We start from the raw sequence: 25,940 nt of genomic DNA, 5'->3' as shown, positions 1-25,940 counted from the left end.
GGAGACACAAAGCACAGGACTGTCATCCTACAGGTAAGCACATAGAGGCCGTCTGCTGAGGAACATAATGATTAAAGGACCTAACAACGATGATTCCCACAGCATCACAAGGCACCAATCAGCAAATACATTTCTGGTCAGGTGATTGATGCTGGTCTTTCTATTTGTCTATTTGATTCTCAGCAGAGATCCTTTCTACCAAACCAAGAGGTCTGACCAACAACAGGTAAGGAACGGAAACTTACACACTAAGGTTGACTAAGGCACAGGCCTACATATATATGTATATGTTTAAAGTCGCGGCATGCATTTTCTTGGTTGTTTTAAGTTGTTGTGAAATAGATTTTATAGTTTCCTTAACTGTATCTGCAATGAATTGAGGAGCACGTGTTGAGGGTTGAAGACAGCAGTCTCTCTAGCTTGAGATCAGCTTGTTATTCAGGTCAGAGTCAGTCTCTCTAGCTTGAGATCAGCGTGTATTTCAGCCAGAACACCAATTGAGAATCCTAGCCAAGAGTAACATTTTATTGAAGCCATAGAAATATTATTATGACACGATCATTAAGCATTATAAGACTTGCCATAAGTGACTATGAACTGCTTATAATATGTAAGTATTGTTGCGAACAGCGGGGCAGGGAAACGAACCCGGGGCGCTGGGGAGAAAAGTCAAACATTTAGGGTTAACTGATAGGGTTAACTCACTTAAGGGGAATTGTAACATGGCTCACATTAGTGAGGCTCGTTCCCCATCCCGCTCCGAACAGGAAAGAAGCATCCCAGTGCTTCGACCACTTCTAGCCCCCCTCTAAAACTGCAAATCAATTCAGACTGCACAGAATAAATATCATTTTAAAGCTATCCTGGAAAGATTATATATTTTTTATTTAACCATCTAAGTTGACTGAGAACACGTTCTCATTTACAGCAACAACCTGAGGATTAGTTAGGAGTGAATGAGCCAACTGTAAACTGATGATGATTAGGAATTTAGTCAGGATACCGGGGTTAACAACCCTACTCTTACAATAAGTGCCATGGGATCTTTAGTGACCGCTGACAGTCAGGACATCCCGTTTAACATCCCATCTGAAAGACAGCAACCTACACAGGGAAATGTAACCTGAGGAAAGGGTGCCTCCTACTGGCCCTCCAACACCACTTCCAGCAGCATCTGGTCTCCCATCCAGGGACTGACCAGAACCAACCCTGCTTAGCTTCAGAAGTAAGCCAGCAGTGGGATGCAGGGTGGTAATGCTGCTGGCCTTACTACTAGTAATGTCAGAATGGGATATCTTGAATGAAACTGTGGATGGATGTAGATATCGTCTGTTCCGCCCTGTACAGATTTCAGGATGGGGGACATGGTTATGGAGGAGTTCGGGGCAGCAGCTCCCTTTCTGCGTAAACCAGACAAGGAGAGGATGGAATGCCAGACGAGACCCTTTGACATAAAAAGGGAATGCTATGTGCCAGACCCTGAGGTTGAGTACGTCAAGGGCACAATCGCCACCAGAGATGGGGACAAAATCACAGTTAACACGGAGTTCGGGAAGGTGAATGTTTTAATAAAAAAGCTTTTTTAACGTGGCTAGACAACAGGAACAATATGTCGTCTATATAATGATTCATGTTCTTTTTCCTTTACCGATTATTAAATAGAATACCGCTGTACATTGAAAATGAAATGAAAAATAAACTGTGCAAATGTCATTTACTCTTCTTTCAGACTGTCGTCGTGAAGGAGATTGACTGCCACCCCCAGAACCCGCCAAAGTTTGATAAAATTGAGGACATGGCGATGTTCACCTTCTTACACGAGCCGGCTGTGCTGTTTAACCTCAAAGAGCGTTACGCAGCCTGGATGATCTACGTGAGTAATGACCCGCCTGCTCTCCGTTATATCGAAACATGGATTCAAATGAATGTAACTTCAATCTGCACCTTTCTCGCGTCTTCCACAGACCTACTCGGGGCTGTTCTGTGTCACTGTCAACCCCTACAAGTGGCTACCGGTGTACGATCAGTCCGTTGTCAACGCTTACAGAGGCAAGAAGAGGACTGAAGCTCCTCCTCATGTGTTCTCCGTCTCTGACAACGCCTACCAGTACATGCTATCAGGTCAAATGCAACTGTTGTTTTCTAAGGACATTTAAAACATCAAACTATTATTTGGTAAAGTGCTATTTACTGATAATTCCTTTTCTTTCAACAGACAGGGAAAACCAGTCTGTCCTCATCACGTAAGTACCTCAACCAAAGTTTTTTTTTTAAATCAATTATGAGGCTATTTCCAATTAGGAGAAATGTTGAAACATCCACATTTGTATTTCCATTCCCAGTGGAGAATCCGGTGCTGGAAAGACTGTGAACACCAAGAGAGTCATCCAGTACTTCGCCAGCATTGCTGCTGTTGCTGGGAAGAAAAGTGTAGCTGAAGAAAAAAAGGTCAACAGAATGTCCATCCTAAATGAAACACGCTTCCTGGCTGCATGAGCATGTTGAACAAATTCATTGAGCGGCAGGGTAGCCTAGTGGTTAGAGCGTTGGACTAGAAACCGCAAGGTTGCAAGTTCAAACCCCCGAGCTGACAAGGTACAAATCTGTCATTCTGCCCCCTGAACAAGGCAGTTTAACCCACTGTTCCTAGGCCGTCATTGAAAATAAGAATTTGTTCTTAACTGATTTGCCTAGTTAAATAAAGGTTAAAAAAAAAATGTTGAGATGTTCATGACAGAAATGTAACACAGTATGAATGTTGGTTTTTCTAGGGGACTCTGGAGGATCAAATCATCCAGGCCAATCCTGCCCTGGAGGCGTTTGGTAATGCCAAAACCATCAGGAATGACAACTCCTCCCGATTCGTACGTTTGTCCCTCCTGTTTGAGAACACGTCTTTATTATCAAATCATATTGTCGGGTGCATATGTACCCATTCATTAATATGTTGGTAAAACCTAACAGGGTAAATTCATCCATTCATTAATATGTTGGTAAAACCTTACAGGGTAAATTCATCCATTCATTAATATGTTGGTAAAACCTAACAGGGTAAATTCATCCATTCATTAATATGTTGGTAAAACCTTACAGGGTAAATTCACCCATTCATTAATATGTTGGTAAAACCTAACAGGGTAAATTCATCCATTCATTAACATGTTGGTAAAACCTTACAGGGTAAATTCATCCATTCATTAATATGTTGGTAAAACCTTACAGGGTAAATTCATCCATTCATTAATATGTTGGTAAAACCTTACAGGGTAAATTCATCCGAATTCATTTTGGAGTCACTGGGAAGCTTTCCTCTGCTGACATTGAGACTTGTAAGTAAAAGTTCAAGTTGATCAGGTTTGAACAAATCTCTTTTGACAACAGATTCATACAATACACGTTCACTTTTTCATGCATATCAGATCTTCTGGAAAAGTCACGGGTGACTTTCCAGCTCAAGGCTGAGAGAGACTACCACATCTTCTACCAGATTCTGTCCCAAAAGAAACCAGAACTGCTAGGTGAGTAATAGACCACTCGATTAGGTACTGAACACTATATCAGTGCCTCTCAATAACAGGTCGACCGATTATGAATTTTAAATGCCGATACCGATTATTGGAGGACCCAAACACAAAATAAAGCCGATACCGATTAATCGGCCGATTTTATATATATATATATATATATATATATTTGTAATAATGACAATTACAACAATACTGAATGAACACTATTATTTCAACTTAATATAATACATCAATAAAATAAATGTAGTCTCGAAAAAATTATGAAACTTGATCAATTTGGTTGAAATAAATGCAAAAAACAAAGTGTTGGAGAAGATAGTAAAAGTGCACTATGTGCCATGTAAAAAAGCTAACGTTTCAGTTCCTTGCTCAGAACATGAGAACATATGAAAGCTGGTGGTTCCTTTTAACATGAGTCTTCAATATTCCCAGTTATGACGTTTTAGGTTGTAGTTTTTATAGGAATTATAGGACTATTTCTCTCTATACCATTTGTATTTCACATACTTTTGACTATTGGATGTTCTTATAGGCACCTATAGTAATGCCAGCCTCATCTCGGGAGTTGATAGGCTTGAAGTCATAAACAGTGCAATGCTTGAAGCACAGCAAAGAGCTGCTGGCAAATGCAGGAAAGTGCTGTTTGAATGAATGCTTACGAGCCTGCTGCTGCCTACCACCGCTCAGTCAGACTGCTCTATCAGATATCAAACCATAGACTTAATTATAACATAATAACACACAGAAATACGAGCCTTTGGTCATTAATATGGTCAAATCCAGAAACGATAATTTCTTTCAGTGATTTTATCTAACGGGTGGCATCCCTAAGTCTAAATATTGCTGTTGCATTGCACAACCTTCAATGATGTCATAATTCTGGAAAATTCTGGAAAATGACGGTCTTTGTTAGGAAGAAATGGTCTTCACACAGTTCGCAACGAGCCAGACGGCCCAAACTGCTGCAGATACCCGGACTCTGTTGCTCAGAACTCAAGAGAAGTGACACAATTTCCAAGTTAAAAGAAATTCATGCTAGCAGGCAATGTGAACTAAATATGCAGGTTTAAAAATATATACTTGTGTATTGATTTTAATGAAAGGCATTGGTGTTTATGGTTAGGTACATTGGTGCAACGACAGTGCTTTTTTCTCGAATGCGCTTGTTACATCATCACCCGTTAAGCAAAGTGATTGGATGATAAATGAACAGGCACCGCTTTGATTATATGCAACGCAGGACAAGCTAGATAAACTAGGAAAATCCTCAACCATGTTTAGCTAAATAGTGATTATGTTAAGATTGATTGTTTTTTTACAAGATAAGTTTAATGCTAGCTAGCACCTTACCTTGGCTCCTTGCTGCACTCGTGTAACAGGTAGTCAGCATGCCACACAATCTCCTCCTGTGCAATGTAATCGGCCATAATCGGTGTCCAAAAATGCAGATTACCGATTGTCGTGAAAACTTGAAATCGGCCCTAATTAATCGGCCATTCCGATTAATCGGTCGACCTCTACTCTCAACCTCAGGTCTGTGGACCAGCACCAGTCGTTGGGATGTTAATGTTGTCAGTAAATTAGCTGCCACAGTTACAAAAAAAAAAGATTGAGAAACAATGCATAATAAACAGTCCCCTAAACACATTCAACTGTGCTGTTGAAATCTTTTCAGAGATGCTCCTCATCACCAGCAATCCCTATGACTACGCCTTCATCTCCCAAGGAGAGATTAAAGTGACTTCCATTGATGATTCTGATGAGCTAATGGCTACTGATGTAAGTCAATTTTCATGACAATTTACATTTATCTCACCTTGCTCATCTGTCCAACTTTCTATCCAATGCAAAAAAAATGTTATTTTTCTTCTGAACTAGGATGCCTTTAATGTGCTGGGCTTCTCTCAAGAAGAGATTAATGGCATTTACAAGCTGACTGGGGCCATCATGCACTACGGTAACATGAAGTTTAAGAACAAGCAGAGGGAGGAGCAAGCAGAATCTGATGGCACTGAGGGTGAGGAAATAAAACCTCTCACTTTAATATATAGGATCTTTGAAAAAAATCTAACGGTCAGAATGCCTCCTCCTTTACAACCATAAAACCTTTCCTTTCCAGATGTTGACAAAGTCGCATATCTGATGTGCCTGAACTCTGCGGACCTCGTCAAGGGGCTCTGTCACCCAAGGGTCAAAGTAGGAAATGAATGGGTCACCAAAGGTCAGAGTGTCGACCAGGTGAGTGTAAAAAAACCTTGTACATTTCCAGAAGCTAATAATTGTGAGTATAAAACTTCTGTTTTGAGTTGCTAATATTTTAATGAGTGATTCCCCCATTGAGCCGGATGTTAAGTCCAAGACTAGGCCTAATCTGTGTCTGGGAAACTGTCCCTATTTGTTCATGTTGAACCTATGTTTTAGTAATTCATTTTCTCTCTATATTTTCTAGGTGTACTACTCTATTGGTGCACTGTCAAAGAAGATTTATGAGAACATGTTCCTCTGGATGGTGATAAGAATCAACCTGAGTCTGGACACCAAGAACGCTCGGCAGCATTACATTGGTGTGCTGGACATTGCAGGCTTTGAGATCTTTGATGTGAGTGTTTGATGTAGGCTATATTTCCTAAAAAAATAACCAATCATGGGCCTCCCAGGTGGCGCAGCGGTCACTACAGACAAGGGTTTGATCCCAGGCTGTGTCACAACTGTCCATGGTCGGGAGTCCCGTAGCGCGGTGCACAATTGTCCCAGTGTTCGTCCGGGTTACGGGAGGGTTTGGCCGGGGGGACTTTACTTGGCTCATTGCGCTTTAGCGACTCCTTATGTCAGGCCAGGCGCCTGCAGGTTGACTTCTATCATCAGTTGATTAATGTTTCCTCTGGCACATAGGTGCTTCTGGGTAAAGCAGGCGGGTGTTAAGGAGAATGGTTTGGAGGGTCATGCTTCGGAGAATGAATGACTCGACCTTCACCTCTCCCAAACCCCCTCGGGGAATTGCATCGATGAGACAAGATCGTAATTGAATCGCAATTGAATATCACAAAATTGGGGAGAAAATGGGGGAGAAAATGGGGGAGAAAATGGGGGAGAAAATGGGGGGTATAAAACAACTACAACTACAACAAAAATAACACATCATAAAATGATCGAAAACATAACAGCAAAATGAAGTAACTGTGAACTTCTATTCCAGTTCAACACCTTCGAACAGCTGTGCATCAACTTCACTAATGAGAAGCTGCAGCAGTTCTTCAACCACCACATGTTCGTGCTGGAGCAGGAAGAGTATAAGAAAGAGGGTATCGTCTGGGAGTTCATTGACTTCGGCATGGACCTGGCTGCCTGCATTGACCTCATTGAAAGGGTTGGTGTCTTCAGTTTTGTACTAGTTTATATGAAGTGTCCTGAGTTATCTTTGAGATTTCAAACATTTAACGGGAGTACTTTTTAAAATGAGCATTACACAGGAAATCTTCATAGACAAATGATTCTGATATTTAATCACTATGCTTTTCCCTTAGTACTAATTGATTTCCACTCCTTCCACCAGCCCATGGGTATCATGTCCATCCTTGAAGAGGAGTGCATGTTCCCCAAGGCCAGTGATTCTACATTCAAGGCGAAGCTGTATGACACACATCTGGGAAAAAACGCATGTTTCCAGAAGCCCAAGATTGTTAAGGGAAGACCGGAGGCACATTTCTCCCTGGTTCACTATGCTGGCACTGTTGATTACAACATTGGTAACTGGCTGGTGAAGAACAAGGACCCGCTGAATGAGACTGTGGTCGGACTGTTCCAGAAGTCAAGTCTTAAGTTCTTGTCCAATCTCTTTGCAAGCTATGCTGGTGCAGAAGGAGGTACTATATGTTTCTATCTACTAAGACTACAAACCACTAAAGTAAATAACATTTGGCATGATAGAACAGAGCAGTTAGAGTTAACGAAAGAGGAGCGACAAGTAGCCTAGCGGTTAGAGTGTTGGGGCAGTTAACCTTAAGAGGAGCGACAAGTAGCCTAGCAGTTAGAGTGTTGGTGCAGTTAACGAAAGAGGAGCGACAAGTAGCCTAGCGGTTGGAGTGTTGGTGCAGTTAACGAAAGAGGAGCGACAAGTAGCATAGCGGTTAGAGTGTTGGTGCAGTTAACGAAAGAGGAGCGACAAGTAGCCTAGCGGTTAGAGTGTTGGGGCAGTTAACCTTAAGAGGAGCGACAAGTAGCCTAGCAGTTAGAGTGTTGGTGCAGTTAACGAAAGAGGAGCGACAAGTAGCATAGCGGTTAGAGTGTTGGTGCAGTTAACGAAAGAGGAGCGACAAGTAGCCTAGCGGTTAGAGTGTTGGGGCAGTTAACGAAAGAGGAGCGACAAGTAGCCTAGCGGTTAGAGTGTTGGTGCAGTTAACGAAAGAGGAGCGACAAGTAGCCTAGCGGTTAGAGTGTTGGGGCAGTTAACGAAAGAGGAGCGACAAGTAGCCTAGCGGTTAGAGTGTTGGGGCAGTTAACGAAAGAGGAGCGACAAGTAGCCTAGCGGTTAGAGTGTTGGTGCAGTTAACGAAAGAGGAGCGACAAGTAGCCTAGCGGTTAGAGTGTTGGGGCAGTTAACGAAAGGTTAAATGTTCGAATACCTGAACCGACATGGAGTAAGGCACTTAAAACTAATTTACTCCAAAACATTTCACTGCACCTACCCGGTGTATGTGATAATAACAACATGCATAATCTAATTGTTCTGTGGTTGTCAGGTGAAGACAAAGCGGCTGGAGGAAAGAAGAAGAAAGGCTCTTCCTTCCAGACGGTGTCTGCACTGCACAGGGTAGATCTGACATGAACATGAATCTAGCTTTTCACATAGCACCATATTACATTACATTTGAGATGTCAGTATGTTGTGGATTGGCGTGTTAGCATTTAATGCCGTTGTGACTCGTGAGGTACTCTTGAGACTCATTCACCGATGGAAAATTCTACATTTGTCATACTCACAGGAGAACTTGGGTAAACTCATGACGAACTTGAGGTCTACTCACCCTCACTTTGTGCGTTGCCTCATCCCCAACGAGACCAAGACTCCTGGGGCCATGGAGAATCCTCTGGTCATGCACCAGCTACGCTGTAACGGCGTGCTAGAAGGCATCAGGATCTGCAGAAAGGGCTTCCCCAACAGGATTCTGTACGCTGACTTCAAACAAAGGTATATAAGAAAATAAAGGTTATATATTTTCTGTCTAACAGGAAAGAGCCCCTTTGACAATTTAAGTAGAAATTGTTTTAAGCCTGTTATATTAAATGAAGTGCCCTTTAATATAGTCCACATGGCAAATGTAATAAATCAGATTTGCTAAAGTACAGAATTCCTTAAGCTGTGCATCCTACGCGACCTCTCGGGAAGATTTTAACCCACTTAATAGCAACATTAATCCGAGTTTTCACCATAATTCTAAAGCCCTAGTTTGTTGCTTTGATATCTGAAGAGTATTATTCATTTAATGTGATTAGTGATTCATAAAACATCTAATAATAATAAATATCCCTAAATGTGAAGGTCAACCCTGTTACATGAACCCGAACTCAAACTGTTCCTTAAAAATGAGAAGAAGAAACTACATGGACATCCAATAGTGTAAAAGTAGATGAGTTCTACTCTTAATAAGAGTTCTACTCTTAATAAGAGTTCTACTCTTAATAAGAGTTCTACTCTTAATAAGAGTTCTACTCTTAATAAGAGTTCTACTCTTTTTGCTCATTTTCTGATTCTTTGTGGTGGAAAACGGAGTGGGTGGAGGACAACATGTCAACACTGTGAGCCATAGATAGACAGGCTAGAAATGTCCATTTCCTTGAGAAGATTGCATTCAATTGTCCTTCCCTGTTGCACACAATAAGCTTCCATTCCCCCCTTACAAGGCGAATTATGAATGATTGAAGATTAAGTCGTCAACCCATTCACTTTATTTAGTAGTACTTATGATAGTTTTTTTTTTACCTTTTGAGATGGGAAAACATGTTTTTGTTAAGATGTGCTGTTTATGAAAGAATGTTAAAATTAAGTGAAATAAAATGTACAGTACCAGTCAAAAGTTTGGACACACCTACTCATTCAAGTTATTTTTTGTATTTTTTTGTACTATTTTCTACATTGTAGAATAATAGTGAAGACATAAAAACTATGAAATAACACATATGGAATCATGCAGTAACCAAAAATGTGTTAAACAATATATTTTAGATTCTTCAAAGTAGCCACCCTTTGCCTTGATGACAGCTTTGCACACACTTGGCATTCTCTCAACCAGCTTCATGAGGAATGCTTTTCCAACAGTCTTGAAGGAGTTCCAACATATGCTTATGGCTGCTTTTTCTTCACTCTGCGGTCCAACTCATCCCAAACCATCTCAATTGGGTTGAGGTCGGGTGATTGTGGAGGCCAGGTCATCTGATGCAGCACTCCATCACTCTCCTTGATCAAATAGCCCTTACACAGCCTGGAGGTGTGTTGAATCATTGTCCTGTTGAAAAACAAATGATAGTCCCACTAAGTGTAAACCAGATGGATGGTGTATCGCTGCAGAATGCTGTGGTAGCCATGCTGGTTAAGTGTGCCTTGCCAGGAATTCCAAATAAATCACTGAGTTTCACCAGCAAAGCACCCCCACACCACCTCCTCCTCCATGCTTCACGGTGGGAACCACACATGCGGAGATCATCCGTTCACCTACTCTGCGTCTCACAAAGACACAGCGGTTGGAACGAAAGATCTCACATTTGGACTCATCAGACCAAAGGACAGAATTCCACCCGTCTAATGTCCATTGTGTTTCTTGGCCCAAGCAAGTCTCTTCTTATTGGTGTCCTTTAGTAGTGGTTTCTTTGCAGGAATTCGACAATGAAGGCCTGATTCACGCAGTCTCTTCTGAACAGTTGATGTTCAGATGTGTCTGTTACTTGAACTCTGTGAAGCATTTTTTGGGGCTGCAATCTGAGGTGCAGTTAACTCTAATATCCTCTGCAGCAGAGGTAACTCTGGGTCTTCCATTCCTGTGGTGGTCCTCATGAGAGCCAGTTAACTCTAATGAACTTATCCTCTGCAGCTGAGGTAACTCTGGGTCTTCCTTTCCTGTGGCGGTCCTCATGAGAGCCAGTTTCATCATAGCGCTTGATGGTTTTTGCGACCGCACTTGAAACGTTCAAAGTTCTTGAACGTTTCTGGATTGACTGACCTTCATGTCTTAAAGTAATGATGGACTGTCGCTTATTTGAGCTGTTCTTGCCATAATATGTTCTTGGTCTTTTACCAAATAGGGCTATCTTCTGTATACCACCCCTACCTTATCACAACACAATTGAATGGTGCAAATACATTTAAAAGGAAAGAAATTCCACAAATTAACTTTTAACAAGGCACACATGTTAATTGAAATGCATTCCAGGTGACTATCTCATGAAGTTGGTTGAGAGAATGCCAAGAGTGTGCAAAGCTGTCATCAAGACAAAGGGTGGCTACTATCCCAAACATAAAATATATTTTGATTTGTTTAACACTTTTTTGGTTACTACATGATTCCATATGTGTTATTTCATAGTTAAGATGTAGAAAACAGTACAACTAAAGGAAAACCCTGGAATGAGAAGGTGTGTCAAACTTTTGACTTGTAATGAATATTAAAGACAATTGTTTGGTGATTGTCATTCAGATACCGCATCCTCAATCCAAATGCCATCCCTGAGGGTCAGTTCATTGACAATGTGAAGGCGGCGGAAAAACTGCTGGGCTCTCTGGACATTGACCACACCCAGTACAGATTAGGACACACTAAGGTAAGTTCTATAATTAATTGACTGCTGTTACTGAATGCTAAGGAATATAATTAATTGGCTGCTGTTACTGAATGCTAAGGAATATAATTAATTGGCTGCTGTTACTGAATGCTGAAGAATATAATTAATTGGCTGCTGTTACTGAATGCTAAGGAATATAATTAATTGGCTGCTGTTACTGAATGCTAAGGAATATAATTAATTGGCTGCTGTTACTGAATGCTGAAGAATATAATTAATTGGCTGCTGTTACTGAATGCTAAGGAATATAATTAATTGGCTGCTGTTACTGAATGCTAAGGAATATAATTAATTGGCTGCTGTTACTGAATACTAAGGAATATAATTAATTGGCTGCTGTTACTGAATGCTAAGGAATATAATTAATTGGCTGCTGTTACTGAATGCTAAGGAATATAATTCATTGGCTGCTGTTACTGAATGCTAAGGAATATAATTAATTGGCTGCTGTTACTGAATGCTGAAGAATATAATTAATTGGCTGCTGTTACTGAATGCTAAGGAATATAATTAATTGGCTGCTGTTACTGAATGCTAAGGAATATAATTAATTGGCTGCTGTTACTGAATGCTGAAGAATATAATTAATTGGCTGCTGTTACTGAATGCTGAATATAATTAATTGGCTGCTGTTACTGAATGCTAAGGAATATAATTAATTGGCTGCTGTTACTGAATGCTAAGGAATATAATTAATTGGCTGCTGTTACTGAATGCTAAGGAATATAATTAATTGGCTGCTGTTACTGAATGCTAAGGAATATAATTAATTGGCTGCTGTTACTGAATGCTGAAGAATATAATTAATTGGCTGCTGTTACTGAATGCTAAGGAATATAATTAATTGGCTGCTGTTACTGAATGCTAAGGAATATAATTAATTGGCTGCTGTTACTGAATGCTAAGGAATATAATTAATTGGCTGCTGTTACTGAATGCTAAGGAATATAATTAATTGGCTGCTGTTACTGAATGCTGAAGAATATAATTAATTGGCTGCTGTTACTGAATGCTGAAGAATATAATTAATTGGCTGACCCCTCCTGCTGATCTGAATGGAATTCTGTGATCTGTAAAATCATTGATGTGTACTGCATATATACACACCTTTATCTCTCTCTCTCTATCTCTTTATTAGGTGTTCTTCAAGGCTGGTCTCCTGGGTACCCTTGAGGAGATGAGAGATGACCGTCTCGCTCTCATCATCACCGGCATGCAGGCCCGATCACGTGGTCTACTTGCCAGGATTGAGTTCCAGAAAATTGTTGACCGCAGGTTGGAAAAAACAATGGATAGAACTTCTGCAGACAATATGGTGGAGGTGGAAAAAGTTGTATAAAAAGCTAATTTTATAACAATTTCACAGGGACGCCTTGCTTGTGATCCAATGGAACATTCGCGCCTTCATGGGCGTCAAGAATTGGCCCTGGATGAAGATGTTCTTTAAGATCAAACCTCTGCTGGTTTCAGCAGAGACTGAGAAAGAGATGGCCAACATGAAGGAAGAATTCCTGAAGCTTAAAGAGCTTTTTGCTAAAACGGACGCCCGTAGAAAGGAGCTGGAAGAGAAGATGGTCTCCCTTCTCCAAGAGAAGAATGACCTGCAAATGGCAGTCCTGTCTGTGAGTAAAAGACACATTGCTAAACTACTTTGATTTAACTTTAACGGCACTAGTCCCTTTTGTTGCATTCGCATCCTTTGTAAAAATAAAAAAAAATGGCCTTTCGAGTTCTTAGCGTGACTGAGGCACAATCCCAAACCAGCCTTAACTCCTTTGTAGGTTCATGTGTTGCCACACTTGCTGGCAAAACTCAAAAGGTGACTTCCATAGCGGAGTAGGATAATAATAATAATCAATAAACCCGATCAACTACAGGACACGTTCGTGACTTCAATGATGCAATTTAAGGACAAAAATACAATAATGAAAATGTATTCTATAAATTCTTTGAAGATATAACAAGATATACAAGATTAACAAAATCTAAACCTCAATAACAGTTAAACATTTCCTTTTTTGTTACACTTTGAAAATAAGACACAAACAAATGCAGATGTCATATCATTAGGTGAGACTTTGCATTATTTCATATGAAGTCCAGACATATTCCGATGCATGTTGGGATAGCGGTTTGCCCCGGAGCCTACGGAGGGGCTGGTCAAAGTGGCTATCGGAGGGCCCCCTTGATCATTTTCACTCCCTCAGCTTGGTGAATATGGAGGAGACACTTGTGAATGTGCGAGGGCTTTACTACGGGAAGGGACTGGTTTGGGATTCAGAAAGAGAGAAAAAACAAGAGAGGGATGAGACATGATTTGATAAATCGATATGTCATACAATTAATTAATTGACAGAATATTTTACAAACCAACCAAATTTCTGAAATTGGACAGGATTTGATATATACTTACAATATATTGACACGTTGACAGTCAGAAGACACTCTAGGTGACGCTGAGGAGAGATGTGAGGGGCTGATCAAGAATAAGATCCAGCTCGAGGCCAAAGCCAAAGAGCTGACCGAGAGGCTGGAGGATGAGGAGGAGATGAATTCAGAGCTGACTGCTAAGAAGAGGAAGCTGGAGGATGAGTGCTCAGAACTCAAGAAGGACATTGATGATCTGGAGCTCACTCTGGCTAAAGTGGAGAAGGAGAAGCACGCCACAGAGAACAAGGTCAAAGTTTCTCTTCATTCTTGGGTTGTTAAAACTCCAAAATAATTTGGTCTGGATGATGATAAGTGTAATGACACAAGTGTTTCCATAGGTTAAAAACCTGACTGAGGAGATGGCAGCTCTGGATGAAATCATTGCCAAGCTGACCAAGGAGAAGAAGTCTCTGCAGGAGGCTCATCAGCAAACGTTGGATGACCTGCAGAGTGAGGAGGACAAGGTCAACACGCTGACCAAGGCCAAAGCCAAACTGGAACAGCAAGTTGATGATGTGAGTATGAAATTAGTATTGATAAAAATGACAACATATTTAGTCATATCCTAACAAAATAGGCTACAGTAAATGGTTTACTCCTAATATTGTTTAATATATCCTTTAATCAGCTTGAAGGCTCTCTGGAGCAAGAGAAGAAGGTGAGGATGGACCTTGAGAGAGCCAAGAGAAAGCTGGAGGGAGATTTGAAGTTGACCCAGGAGAGCCTAATGGACCTGGAGAACGACAAGCAGCAGATGGAGGAGAGGATGAAGAAGTAAGATCACAAATCAATTCAACTGTTTACATACTCATTTTATTTTATAGCAGAAAAGACCACAACTCCCCCAAAAAGAATTAAAATATTTCAAATAAAACATATTTTTTTCACTCATCAGGAAGGACTTTGAGATGAGCCAACTCAGCAGCAAGATTGAGGATGAGCAGGCAATGAGTGCTCAGCTTCAGAAGAAACTGAAGGAGTTGCAGGTATTCCAATATTATTGTTGAAAATATACTCTTTCTGTTACACTTGATTATGTTCTGCTTTTACCAGAAAAGTTTAATTCCGACCATTTCAGGCCCGCATTGAGGAGCTGGAGGAAGAGCTGGAGGCTGAGAGAGCTGCCCGTGCCAAGGTGGAGAAACAGAGGGCAGACTTGTCCAGAGAGCTGGAAGAGATCAGCGAGAGGCTGGAGGAGGCTGGAGGAGCCACTGCTTCCCAGATTGAGATGAACAAGAAGAGGGAGGCTGAGTTCCAGAAGGTGCGTAGAGACCTTGAAGAGGCTACCCTGCAGCACGAGGCTACAGCTGCCACTCTGAGGAAGAAAAATGCTGACAGTGTAGCTGACCTGGGAGAGCAGATTGACAACCTTCAGAGAGTGAAGCAGAAGCTGGAGAAGGAGAAGAGTGAGCTCAGGCTGGAGCTGGATGACGTGGTCTCCAACATGGAGCAGATTGTCAAGACTAAGGTCAGTGGATTAATCATTATGAAATACAAGCATTTTGCGAGATCAGATAGATATCGCAAATGGCACTGCACATGTCCTTAGTTTCAGAGATATGATCTACGAAGGTTCTGCTGCATTTATATATATTTTTTTAAATTAAAAAACATTTTCAGACAAACTTGGAGAAAATGTGTCGCACTCTGGAGGACCAGATGAGTGAATACAGGACGAAAGCTGAGGAAGGACAACGATCCATCAATGATTTCACCATGCAGAAAGCAAAGCTTCAAACGGAGAACGGTACAACAACGTAACATGAACATTCACACAAACCGCTACAGTGAATAGCCACATACACAATAAGAGACGAATTTAAATAATTTTTAAAAAATCGATGAAAACAGGTGAACTTGCCAGACAACTGGAGGAGAAGGACTCTCTGGTCTCCCAACTGACCAGGGGTAAGCAGTCCAATGTTCAGCAGATTGAAGACCTCAAGAGACAACTGGAGGAGGAAGTCAAGGTATTTATACAATAAATGTAGAATCTGCTATCCAACTACTTTCATCCTGCGGCATAACTACATGTTCTTTTTTTTAACATTTATTTTCCAAGGCAAAGAACGCACTCGCCCATGCAGTGCAGTCTGCTCGCCATGACTCGGACCTGCTGAGGGAGCAGTATGAAGAGGAGCAGGAGGCCAAGGCTGAGCTGCAACGCGGCATGTCCAAGGCCAACGCTGAGGTGGCTCAGTGGAGAAACAAGTATGAAACTGATGCTATCCAGAAGACCGAGGAGCTTGAAGAGGCAAAGTAAGGATGTTTTCTTACTTTCAAGGCTATTCAACCTTGGCTGAATGAGCGATGCACAACAGTATATGATGAAAGATACATGAATTACCTGATAAACAAACATTATATATATATATATAATATATAATATATATATAGAGAGAGAGAAATAAAGTCAGATGTTCTGAAATGAGCTTCCCATCCATGTCATTCTAGGAAGAAGCTGGCTCAGCGTCTGCAGGATGCAGAGGAAGCTGTGGAAGCTGTTAACGCTAAATGCTCCTCCCTGGAGAAGACTAAACACAGACTCCAGAATGAGATTGAAGATCTCATGGTGGATGTGGAGCGATCCAATGCAGCTGCTGCCGCTCTGGACAAGAAGCAGAGGAACTTTGACAAGGTATTATTATGGGACACTTTTATTACAATACATGATCATTTAAAATAAAAACAATTATTTCACCTTTATTTAACCAGGTGGCCAGTTGAGAACAAGTTCTCATTTACAACTGCGACCTGGCCAAGATAAAGCATAGCAGTTCGACACATACAACAACACAGAGTTACACATGGAATAAACAAACATACAGTAGAACAAAAGAAAACAAAAAGTCTATATACAGTGAGTGAAATGAGGTAAAATAAGGAAATAAATAGGCCATGGTGGCGATGTAATTACAATATAGCAATTAAACACTGGAATGGTAGATGTGCAGAAGATGAATGTGCAGGTAGAGATACTGGGGTGCAAAGGAGCAAAATAAATAAATAAATAAATACCAGTATGGGGATGAGGTAGTTAGATGGGCTGTTTACAGATAGGCTATGTACAGATGCAGATAATCATATGCTGTTTATTCAAACCATTTACTGTGTGATTCTACTAGGTCCTGGCTGAATGGAAGCAGAAGTTTGAGGAGTCTCAGACTGAGCTGGAGAGCTCCCAGAAAGAGGCCAGATCTCTCAGCACTGAGCTCTTCAAACTCAAGAACTCTTATGAGGAGTGTCTGGATCATCTGGAGACCATGAAGAGAGAGAACAAGAACCTACAAGGTCAGAGCAACAGTATTATTGGCATTTCAGCCATTTCATTTCAATATTATTACAGAGATTTGATATCACAAGATACTGATGTGCATTGTTCTTTTTCTCCCCCACACAGAGGAAATTTCTGATCTGACTGAGCAACTTGGTGAGGGAGGAAAAAGCATCCACGAGCTGGAGAAGGTCCGTAAACAGCTGGAGCAGGAGAAGGCTGAGATACAGACTGCACTAGAGGAAGCTGAGGTGAGACTGGAAGATATTTACTGGTAGGGATAGACACCATTTACTGAGGCTAAAATACTAGAATATCAGACATACTATGTGTGTTGTTGTTCCCATAGGGCTCCCTCGAGCACGAGGAGGGCAAGATCCTGAGAGCACAGCTGGAGTACAACCAGGTCAAAGCTGACATTGAACGCAAACTGGTGGAGAAGGATGAGGAGATGGAGATGAATAAGAGGAACCAGCAGAGAGTGGTGGACACCCTGCAGAGCTCCCTGGAGTCAGAGACTCGCAGCAGGAATGAAGCTCTCAGGCTGAAGAAGAAGATGGAGGGAGATCTCAATGAGATGGAGATACAGCTCAGCCAGGCCAACAGGCAGGCAGCAGAGGCCCAGAAGCAACTTAAGGGTCTTCATGCCCACCTGAAGGTAACACTTCCACAGCATTTCATCCAGAGTTGGGGTCAATTCCAATTTAATTAGAAATTACAATTCAATTCTTGAATTTAGGTTTAATTAAATTCTTGAATTTAGGTTTAATTCAATTCGAATTTCACGACCAAGTTATGGAATAATAGGACTGTTTGAATTGGAATTAAATTGAAAATCAATTTCATATTTGTGTAAGAGGGCGGCAGGTAGCCTAGTGGTCAGAGCGTTGGACTAGTAACCGAAAGTTTGCTAAATCAAATCCCCGAGCTGACAAGATAAAAATCTGTTGTTCTGCCCTTGAACAAGGCAGTTAACCCACTGTTCCTAAACAATTATTGAAAATAAGAATTTGTTCTTAACTGACTTGTACAACATATATAATTGTTTGGGATAATTGGGAATTACATTCTTGGAATTGAATTATCTCTGATTTTAAAGACTAACCTTGAATTTTAATTGAATTAAATTTACAGATAATTTAATTAGAATTGAATTAGTTGAATTGACCGCAATCCTGATTGAATCTTAAACACAATACCTACTACATTTTTATTATAAAGATGAAGCCAAAAAAACGATTGTCAAACAGACCTGGGGTCATTTGGGGGACCTCTTTCTCACAAAACCAAAATTCTCTCCACAGGATTCTCAACTGCAGCTGGATGATGCTCTACGTGGTGGTGATGACCTGAAGGAGAACATCGCCATTGTGGAGAGACGCAACAACCTGATGCAGGCTGAACTGGATGAGCTGAGAGCCATGGTTGAGCAGACTGAGAGAGGCCGCAAACTGGCCGAGCAGGAACTGCTGGATGTCAGTGAGAGAGTTCAGCTCCTGCACTCTCAGGTAAGGAAGGCATTGATAGACAACAATAGATAGCCTTACTAAATATACACAACTTGAAAATGTTGAAGATAATATGAAAGTAATTCCTTAAAACGTATGTGTAGAACACCAGTCTGTTGAGCCAGAAGAAGAAGCTAGAGGGCGACACGTCCCAGCTTTCCACTGAAGTGGAGGAGGCTGTGCAGGAGTGCAGAAACGCGGAGGAAAAGGCCAAGAAGGCCATTACTGATGCTGCCATGATGGCAGAGGAGCTGAAGAAGGAGCAGGACACCAGTTCTCACCTGGAGAGGATGAAGAAGAACATGGAGCAGACCATCAAGGACCTGCAGCACCGCCTGGATGAAGCCGAACAAATCGCCATGAAGGGAGGCAAGAAGCAGATCCAGAAGCTGGAGGCCAGAGTAAGTGTTTGAGACTAACCTACCTTGTATTCTATAGATAAAATAAATATTCATTCATATTTCTAGCTTCAATGTTGAATGTCGTTGTGACGACATGATTGGAAATAAAGTTATAACATCCGTTATATTTCACTAGGTGAGGGAGCTAGAGACTGAAGTGGAAAGTGAACAAAGGAGGAGTGGCGATTCTGTGAAAGGAGTCCGTAAATATGAGAGACGCATCAAGGAACTCACCTACCAGGTACATCAAAGTTGAACTATGAACTATGAACTCAGAATAAAATGAAGCTTAATATATGACCCTTGTTTTCCCCCTTGTTTACTGGCGCAGACTGAGGAAGACCGTAAGAATTTGAGCCGTCTGCAGGACCTGGTGGACAAACTGCAGCTGAAGGTCAAATCCTTCAAGAGAACAGCAGAGGAGGCTGTAAGTAGAACACCTTCCATCGTCCAACTGATGCATCATTTATGAATTGTTGCGTTTGCTAGAGACTAAATCATCCACATTTTTTTTCACAGGAGGAACAAGCCAATTCCAATTTGGGCAAATTCCGCAAGATTCAGCATGAACTGGATGAGGCAGAGGAGAGGGCTGATATCGCTGAGTCTCAGGTCAATAAGATGAGAGCCAAGAGTCGGGATGTCGGCTCCAAGGTCAGTAGTTGCTGTTTCAATCTTCGATGAATTAGCATTTCAAATCAAATCAAATCAAATGTATTTATATAGCCCTTCGTACATCAGCTGATATATCAAAGTGCTGTACAGAAACCCAGCCTAAAACCCCAAACAGCAAGCAATGCAGGTGTAGAAGCACGGTGGCTAGGAAAAACTCCCTAGAAAGGCCAAAACCTAGGAAAAAACCTAGAGAGGAACCAGGCTATGAGGGGTGGCCAGTACTCTTCTGGCTGTGCCTGGTGGAGATTAGAAACCTAGAGAGGAACCAGGCTCTGAGGGGTGGCCAGTCCTCTTCTGGCTGTGCCTGGTGGAGATTAGAAACCTAGAGAGGAACCAGGCTATGAGGGGTGGCCAGTCCTCTTCTGGCTGTGCCTGGTGGAGATTAGAAACCTAGAGAGGAACCAGGCTAGACCCCAAGGCACTACAGAGGTGGTGTATGCAGGTGTAGAAGCACAGATTTAATGACTCCCACCATGTCATGTATGGCTGAATCCTTAAAGAGGAATATGATATCCAATAGCCATAATATCATTTAACATCTGAATAGCTACGTTTATATTAATTCATTTGCGGGCATCCATTGTGTTCTAAAACTATACAAGACAGGATCAACTCTAACCGTAATAGCTTACTGCTAATGGTCCCAATGGTTTCATAGATACATTTCCTGAAGAGAAAAAAAAAGGTCCCCACTCAACATGTAATATATTTTTTCCATGGTAGTTTTATAAGTACGTACAGTGTAATGACAGTCACAGATGTATACTTTATACCTGTTTGCAGTGTCAGACGTTCAGTCATTTGATAAAACTCATTCAAATGAAAGGACAACTCCAATATCAACCTTGATATGTCAGCCTTGTGTCTACCATGGCTTCAAGTCATTCCCTCGGTAGAATATCACTGAAGAGTATTATGTTACAGGGGAATTTCCCATAGCTTTATAATTACTAACAACTATACTGTATGTAATAACCACTACGCAACATTGATATTCATTACATGCTTTGACTTACAGAATTTTGTCTTTAGTAAGAATATGTACCTACACTGCAAATTATGGTAATACCACTGTACCTACACTGCAAATTATGGTAATACCACTGTACCTACACTGCAAATTCCACTGAAACACTGTACCTACCTATGTAGGAATGGTATTACCACTGTACCTACCTATGTAGCTACTACCATGGTAATACCACTGTACCTACCTATGTAGCTACTACCATGGTAATACCACTGTACCTACCTATGTAGCTACTACCATGGTAATACCACTGTACCTACCTATGTAGCTACTACCATGGTAATACCACTGTACCTACCTATGTAGCTACTACCATGGTAATACCACTGTACCTACCTATGTAGCTACTACCATGGTAATACCACTGTACCTACCTATGTAGCTACTACCATGGTAATACCACTGTACCTACCTATGTAGCTACTACCATGGTAATACCACTGTACCTACCTATGTAGCTACTACCATGGTAATACCACTGTACCTACCTATGTAGCTACTGCCATGGTAATACCACTGTACCTACCTATGTAGCTACTACCATGGTAATACCACTGTACCTACCTATGTAGCTACTACCATGGTAATACACAGGATCTAAAGGAACTGGGACCATTTTTTAAAAACATTTTTTATGTAATATCTACAGTTTAAGAATCAAATTAATCTACTGCTAATTTTACTTTAATTGTTCATTGGACAATATTGCAACTATAAAAGGAATTGCAAACTTTGAATTGATTACGTAGCAGATCTAAGGAGAATCAGGACCACTACAGGGTCGGTATCTGTATGGGGACAACATGATGTTCATAGTTTATTCCAAGTGTATATTGACTTACCTGTTGAAGCTTATTGTAATTTCAACTACAGCACATCGTATATGGCAATGTTCTCATAGACAATCTATCTTCTCTGTCACAGAAAGGAAAGGATGAGGAGTGAGACCTAGAGTTGTGACCCTGCTCCCAGGTCAGTTGCTTTGGTTATAATTTGCACACTTCCTGGTTGTGACCCTGCTCCCAGGTCAGTTGCTTTGGTTATAATTTGCACACTTCCTGGTTGTGACCCTGCTCCCAGGTCAGTTGCTTTGGTTATAATTTGCACACTTCCTGGTTGTGACCCTGCTCCCAGGTCAGTTGCTTTGGTTATAATTTGCACACTTCCTGGTTGTGACCCTGCTCCCAGGTCAGTTGCTTTGGTTATAATTTGCACACTTCCTGGTTGTGACCCTGCTCCCAGGTCAGTTGCTTTGGTTATAATTTGCACACTTCCTGGTTTCAGTGGTCACGTACAATGAAATTACACGTCGTTTTTGTAGATGTTTATTGCAATAAGGACCGTAGTTGAAATTAAAGCAATAGCCAAATTAATTGAATGTTAATTTAATTATTTGATTTGACATCATTGCACCTTTAAATGTTGATAATAATAATAAAGTTAATTAGTTAGAAAACACAGTTGGTGTAATGTTAGGACCATTTTATGAACAGTGTTTTAGTGCAGTATTTTAACACTCATTAACACCCCATTGTGCCTCATTGTGCCCCGTTGTGCCCCTGGTTGTGCCCCATTGTGCCCCTTGTGCCCGTTGTTGGTTGCCCCATTGTGCCCCATTGTGCCCCATTGTGTAATTTACATTTCAAGACCCAAAGTATATAATACAAAATGTTTCCAGAATTATAGAGCTAATTTTCACAACCTTTATCTACCTTCTGCCACAGAAAGGACACGATGAAGAGTGAAGCTCTCAGACGGACCGTTCTGAAAATCTCCTGACTTCAGTTTCTCTCTCTATTCTCCATGTAACATGAGCGGAATAAAGACAATTGAAATTGCATCTCTGTGTGTTGCTTTGTAATATGTTACGCTGTGTGCCAAAGGTTTTTTCATGTCTGGTAGAGACGTAAAGATTTTGTGTTGATGCTACTAAGAATAGGAATTATGTAAACACTGATTTTAATAGAATATATTGATAACTTACCTCAAATGGTACCAGAGAAAAAGACAAACGTTTAACATATACATGTATCGCCTACATTATTATAATATTGTAGTAATGCAGTGAGCTCCAAAAGTATTGGGGCAGTGCATGTTTTATGTGTTTGTTTTGCTTCTGTACACTCCAGCACTTTGGATATGAAATGGTACAACGACTATGGGGTTAAAGTGCAGGCCGTCAGCTTTCATTTGAGGGTATTTCTATCCATGTCGGGGTTACCGTTTAGAAATTACAGCACTTTTTGGACAAAGTTCCCCCATTGTAGGGGACCAAAAGTATTGGAACAAATTCACTTATGTGTACTAAAGTAGAAAAAAAGTTAAATATTCCTAGCACACAATTACATTAATAATTTTAATATGACTCTTGAAATATTGTATTTTCACTGTGTGTTTAAAATATGTAACCCACCACCTGGATTTGGTTGAACATTTGTTTTTTTTACATTGGATAAAAGTAGAGACTCAGAGCTACAACATGGTATATCACACACTACAGTTGAGGAGTAATGGGAAAGTAACCACACTTTAAAAGTAGAGACTCAGAGCTACAACATGGTATATCACACACTACAGTTGAGGAGTAATGGGAAAGTTTCTCATGTCTAAAAGTAGAGACTCAGAGCTACAACATGGTATATCATACACTACAGTTGAGGAGTAATGGGAAAGTAACCTCACTTTAAAAGTAGAGACTCAGAGCTACAACATGGTATATCATACACTACAGTTGAGGAGTAATGGGAAAGTAACCTCACTTTAAAAGTAGAGACTCAGAGCTACAACATGGTATATCATACACTACAGTTGAGGAGTAATGGGAAAGTAACCTCACTTTAAAAGTAGAGACTCAGAGCTACAACATGGTATATCATACACTACAGTTGAGGAGTAATGGGAAAGTAACCTCACTTTAAAAGTAGAGACTCAGAGCTACAACATGGTATATCATACACTACAGTTGAGGAGTAATGGGAAAGTAACCTCACTTTAAAATGGGAGCTACAACATGGTATATCATACACTACAGTTGAGGAGTAATGGGAAAGTAACCTCACTTTTAGAGACTCAGAGCTACAACATGGTATATCACACACTACAGTTGAAGTAATGGGAAAAACCTCACTTTAAAAGTAGAGACTCAGAGCTACAACATGGTATAAAAACAGTTGAGGAGTATGGGAAAGTCATTCTGCTTTGAAAGTTGATCAACTTTTAACCTCACTTTTGAGAAAATGGCCTTTGATATTTTGCTATCTAGTGAAAAGTTTAAAATTTGTAACCCATTCAGCACCTTCACACCCTCTGGCTTTGCCCCTCCCATTTGCATTCTTCACACCCTCTGAAGCTTTAGCCCCACCCACTCAGCAGCTCCACACCCATGGTTTATCCCATTCAGCATTCTTCACAGTCTGAAGCTTTAGCCCCACCCATTCAGCATCGCTCACACCCTCTGAAGCTTTAGCCCCACCCATTCAGCATCCTCACAACTCTGAAGCTTTAGCCCCGCCCATTCAGCATCCTTTATTTTTGAAGCTTTAGCCCCACCCATTCAGCATTCTTCACACCCTCTGAAGCTTTAGCCCCACCCATTCAGTAGACACTCTGAGCTTTACAACATTCATATCTTACACTCTGAAGCTTTAGCCCCACCCATTGGCAAAGTCAACCTCTGAAGCTTTAAAAGCATCCTTACAGACTCTGAGCTTTACGCCCATTCAGCATCCTTCACACCCTCTGAAGCTTTAGCCCCACCCATTCAGCAAAGTAACCCTCTAAAAGTAGAGCCCATTCAGATCCTTACACCCTCTGAAGCTTTATCCCATTCAGCATTCTACACCCTTGAAGCTTTAGCAACACCCAAGCATCCTTCACATTCTAAAAGCCCCTTTAGCATCCTTCACATAATTTTAGCCCCACCCATTCAGCAGCTTCACACCCATGCCCCTCCCATTCAGTTTATCCCCACCCATTCAGCATCCTTCACAAATGAAGCTTTAGCCCCACCCAAAGCATCCTTAACTCTCACTTTAAAACCCATTCAGACTCAGAAGCTTTACAACATGAAGTATATCTCCCATTCAGCATTCTTCACACCCTCTAAGCTTTAGGAAAGTAACCCTCTGAAGCTTTAAAAGTCAGCATCCTTCAGCACAACAGCTTTGGCCCCTCCCATTCAGCATTTTCACACCCTCTGAAGCTTTAGCCCCACCCATTCAAAGTCATTCTCTTTGAAAGTTGATTCAGCATCCTTCACACCCTCTGAAGCTTTAGCCCCTCCCATTCAGCATTCTTTTGAGAAAATGGCCTTCACACCCTCTGAAGTTTTAGCCCCACCCATTCAGCATCCTTCTAGTGAAAAAGAATTCTTCACACCCTCTGAATTTGTCTACACCCATTCAGCATCCTTCACACCCTCTGAAGCTTTAGCCCCTCCCATTCAGCATTCTTCACACCCTCTGAAGCTTTAGCCCCACCCATTCAGCATTCTTCACACCCTCTGAAGCTTTAGCCCCACCCATCTCGTTTCGCTCTCGGAGCGCACACTTGACGCTCTGGCTGATGATTTGATTACCTCTGGATAACATGAAAACAGACTAACCAGCTCTACTGGCAACAATTTCATTCTGCTTTTTTTCCAGATGTTTACTGACACAGGCCATATTCAACAGGTGTTGGTACACATGTAATGGTAGCTAACAAGCCAGGATTTATGGCTGATTTAAGATGAAATCGTCAACCCTGTTACTTTATATGGCACTTAAAATAGTCTATTATTTGTTTATTTTAAATGAAAACGTGTTTTTGATTAAGTTCAACATGAGCTCGTTATGACAGAATGATCAAATGAGGTGAAATCAAAAGATTTTCTCCACCAGGTTACACATCTTAAAAGGCACTGAATTGGTGCCACGGCCATGTCAACAACATGAGTTCCGGTGTCATACTTACAAATATCTTGATGAGTAGTTATTATTTACTTGTTTATATTAGTTGTTTACACACAGAAATACCACACGTTGTTAATCTTTCACTTAAACGTAGGGGGAGATAATTGTTTGTTTTTGTTTAAAGTTAAAAATATAAAAAAATCAGCTAGCCAATAGGGCGACGACAGACCAGGCTCAACTGTTCTGTTGACACTTAATGTCAATCTCTGTGGTAACAAATGGAATACACAGACAGACAGACAGACAGACAGACAGACAGACAGACAGACAGACAGACAGACAGACAGACAGACAGACAGACAAGGCCATC

At 41.1% G+C, this 25,940-nt stretch overlaps 1 protein-coding gene and 1 long non-coding RNA gene across 2 annotated transcripts; one reads left to right on the top strand and one right to left on the bottom strand.

The window, feature by feature from the left end:
• On the top strand, positions 1-22,518 carry LOC118402689 (myosin-7-like). Its single transcript, XM_052477529.1, has 40 exons — positions 1-33; positions 184-226; positions 1,348-1,556; positions 1,730-1,873; positions 1,965-2,121; positions 2,216-2,243; positions 2,343-2,448; positions 2,772-2,864; positions 3,266-3,329; positions 3,420-3,518; positions 5,203-5,306; positions 5,406-5,544; positions 5,647-5,765; positions 5,977-6,126; positions 6,724-6,894; positions 7,081-7,390; positions 8,267-8,337; positions 8,510-8,715; positions 11,216-11,339; positions 12,499-12,635; positions 12,727-12,982; positions 13,795-14,037; positions 14,129-14,305; positions 14,419-14,564; positions 14,686-14,776; positions 14,869-15,258; positions 15,411-15,537; positions 15,642-15,760; positions 15,853-16,049; positions 16,245-16,428; positions 16,916-17,081; positions 17,191-17,315; positions 17,414-17,722; positions 18,369-18,572; positions 18,677-18,973; positions 19,110-19,214; positions 19,305-19,400; positions 19,493-19,627; positions 21,603-21,650; positions 22,403-22,518. Exons 3-39 carry the CDS (start codon positions 1,356-1,358, stop codon positions 21,621-21,623), a joined length of 5,811 nt encoding a protein of 1,936 aa, XP_052333489.1. The 5' UTR covers positions 1-33; positions 184-226; positions 1,348-1,355; the 3' UTR covers positions 21,624-21,650; positions 22,403-22,518.
• Positions 22,519-23,343: 825 nt separating this feature from the next.
• On the bottom strand, positions 23,344-23,841 carry LOC127911483 (uncharacterized). Its single transcript, XR_008078703.1, has 2 exons — positions 23,801-23,841; positions 23,344-23,663 (listed from the first exon to the last, which is right to left on the bottom strand). It is a non-coding gene; the product is annotated as an uncharacterized LOC127911483 (long non-coding RNA).
• Between the last annotated feature and the right edge of the window lie 2,099 nt (positions 23,842-25,940).

This window comes from Oncorhynchus keta, chromosome 24, assembly GCF_023373465.1.
Source record: "Oncorhynchus keta strain PuntledgeMale-10-30-2019 chromosome 24, Oket_V2, whole genome shotgun sequence".
Taxonomy (NCBI): domain Eukaryota; kingdom Metazoa; phylum Chordata; class Actinopteri; order Salmoniformes; family Salmonidae; genus Oncorhynchus; species Oncorhynchus keta.
This window is presented reverse-complemented; position numbering and strand designations above follow the sequence as displayed.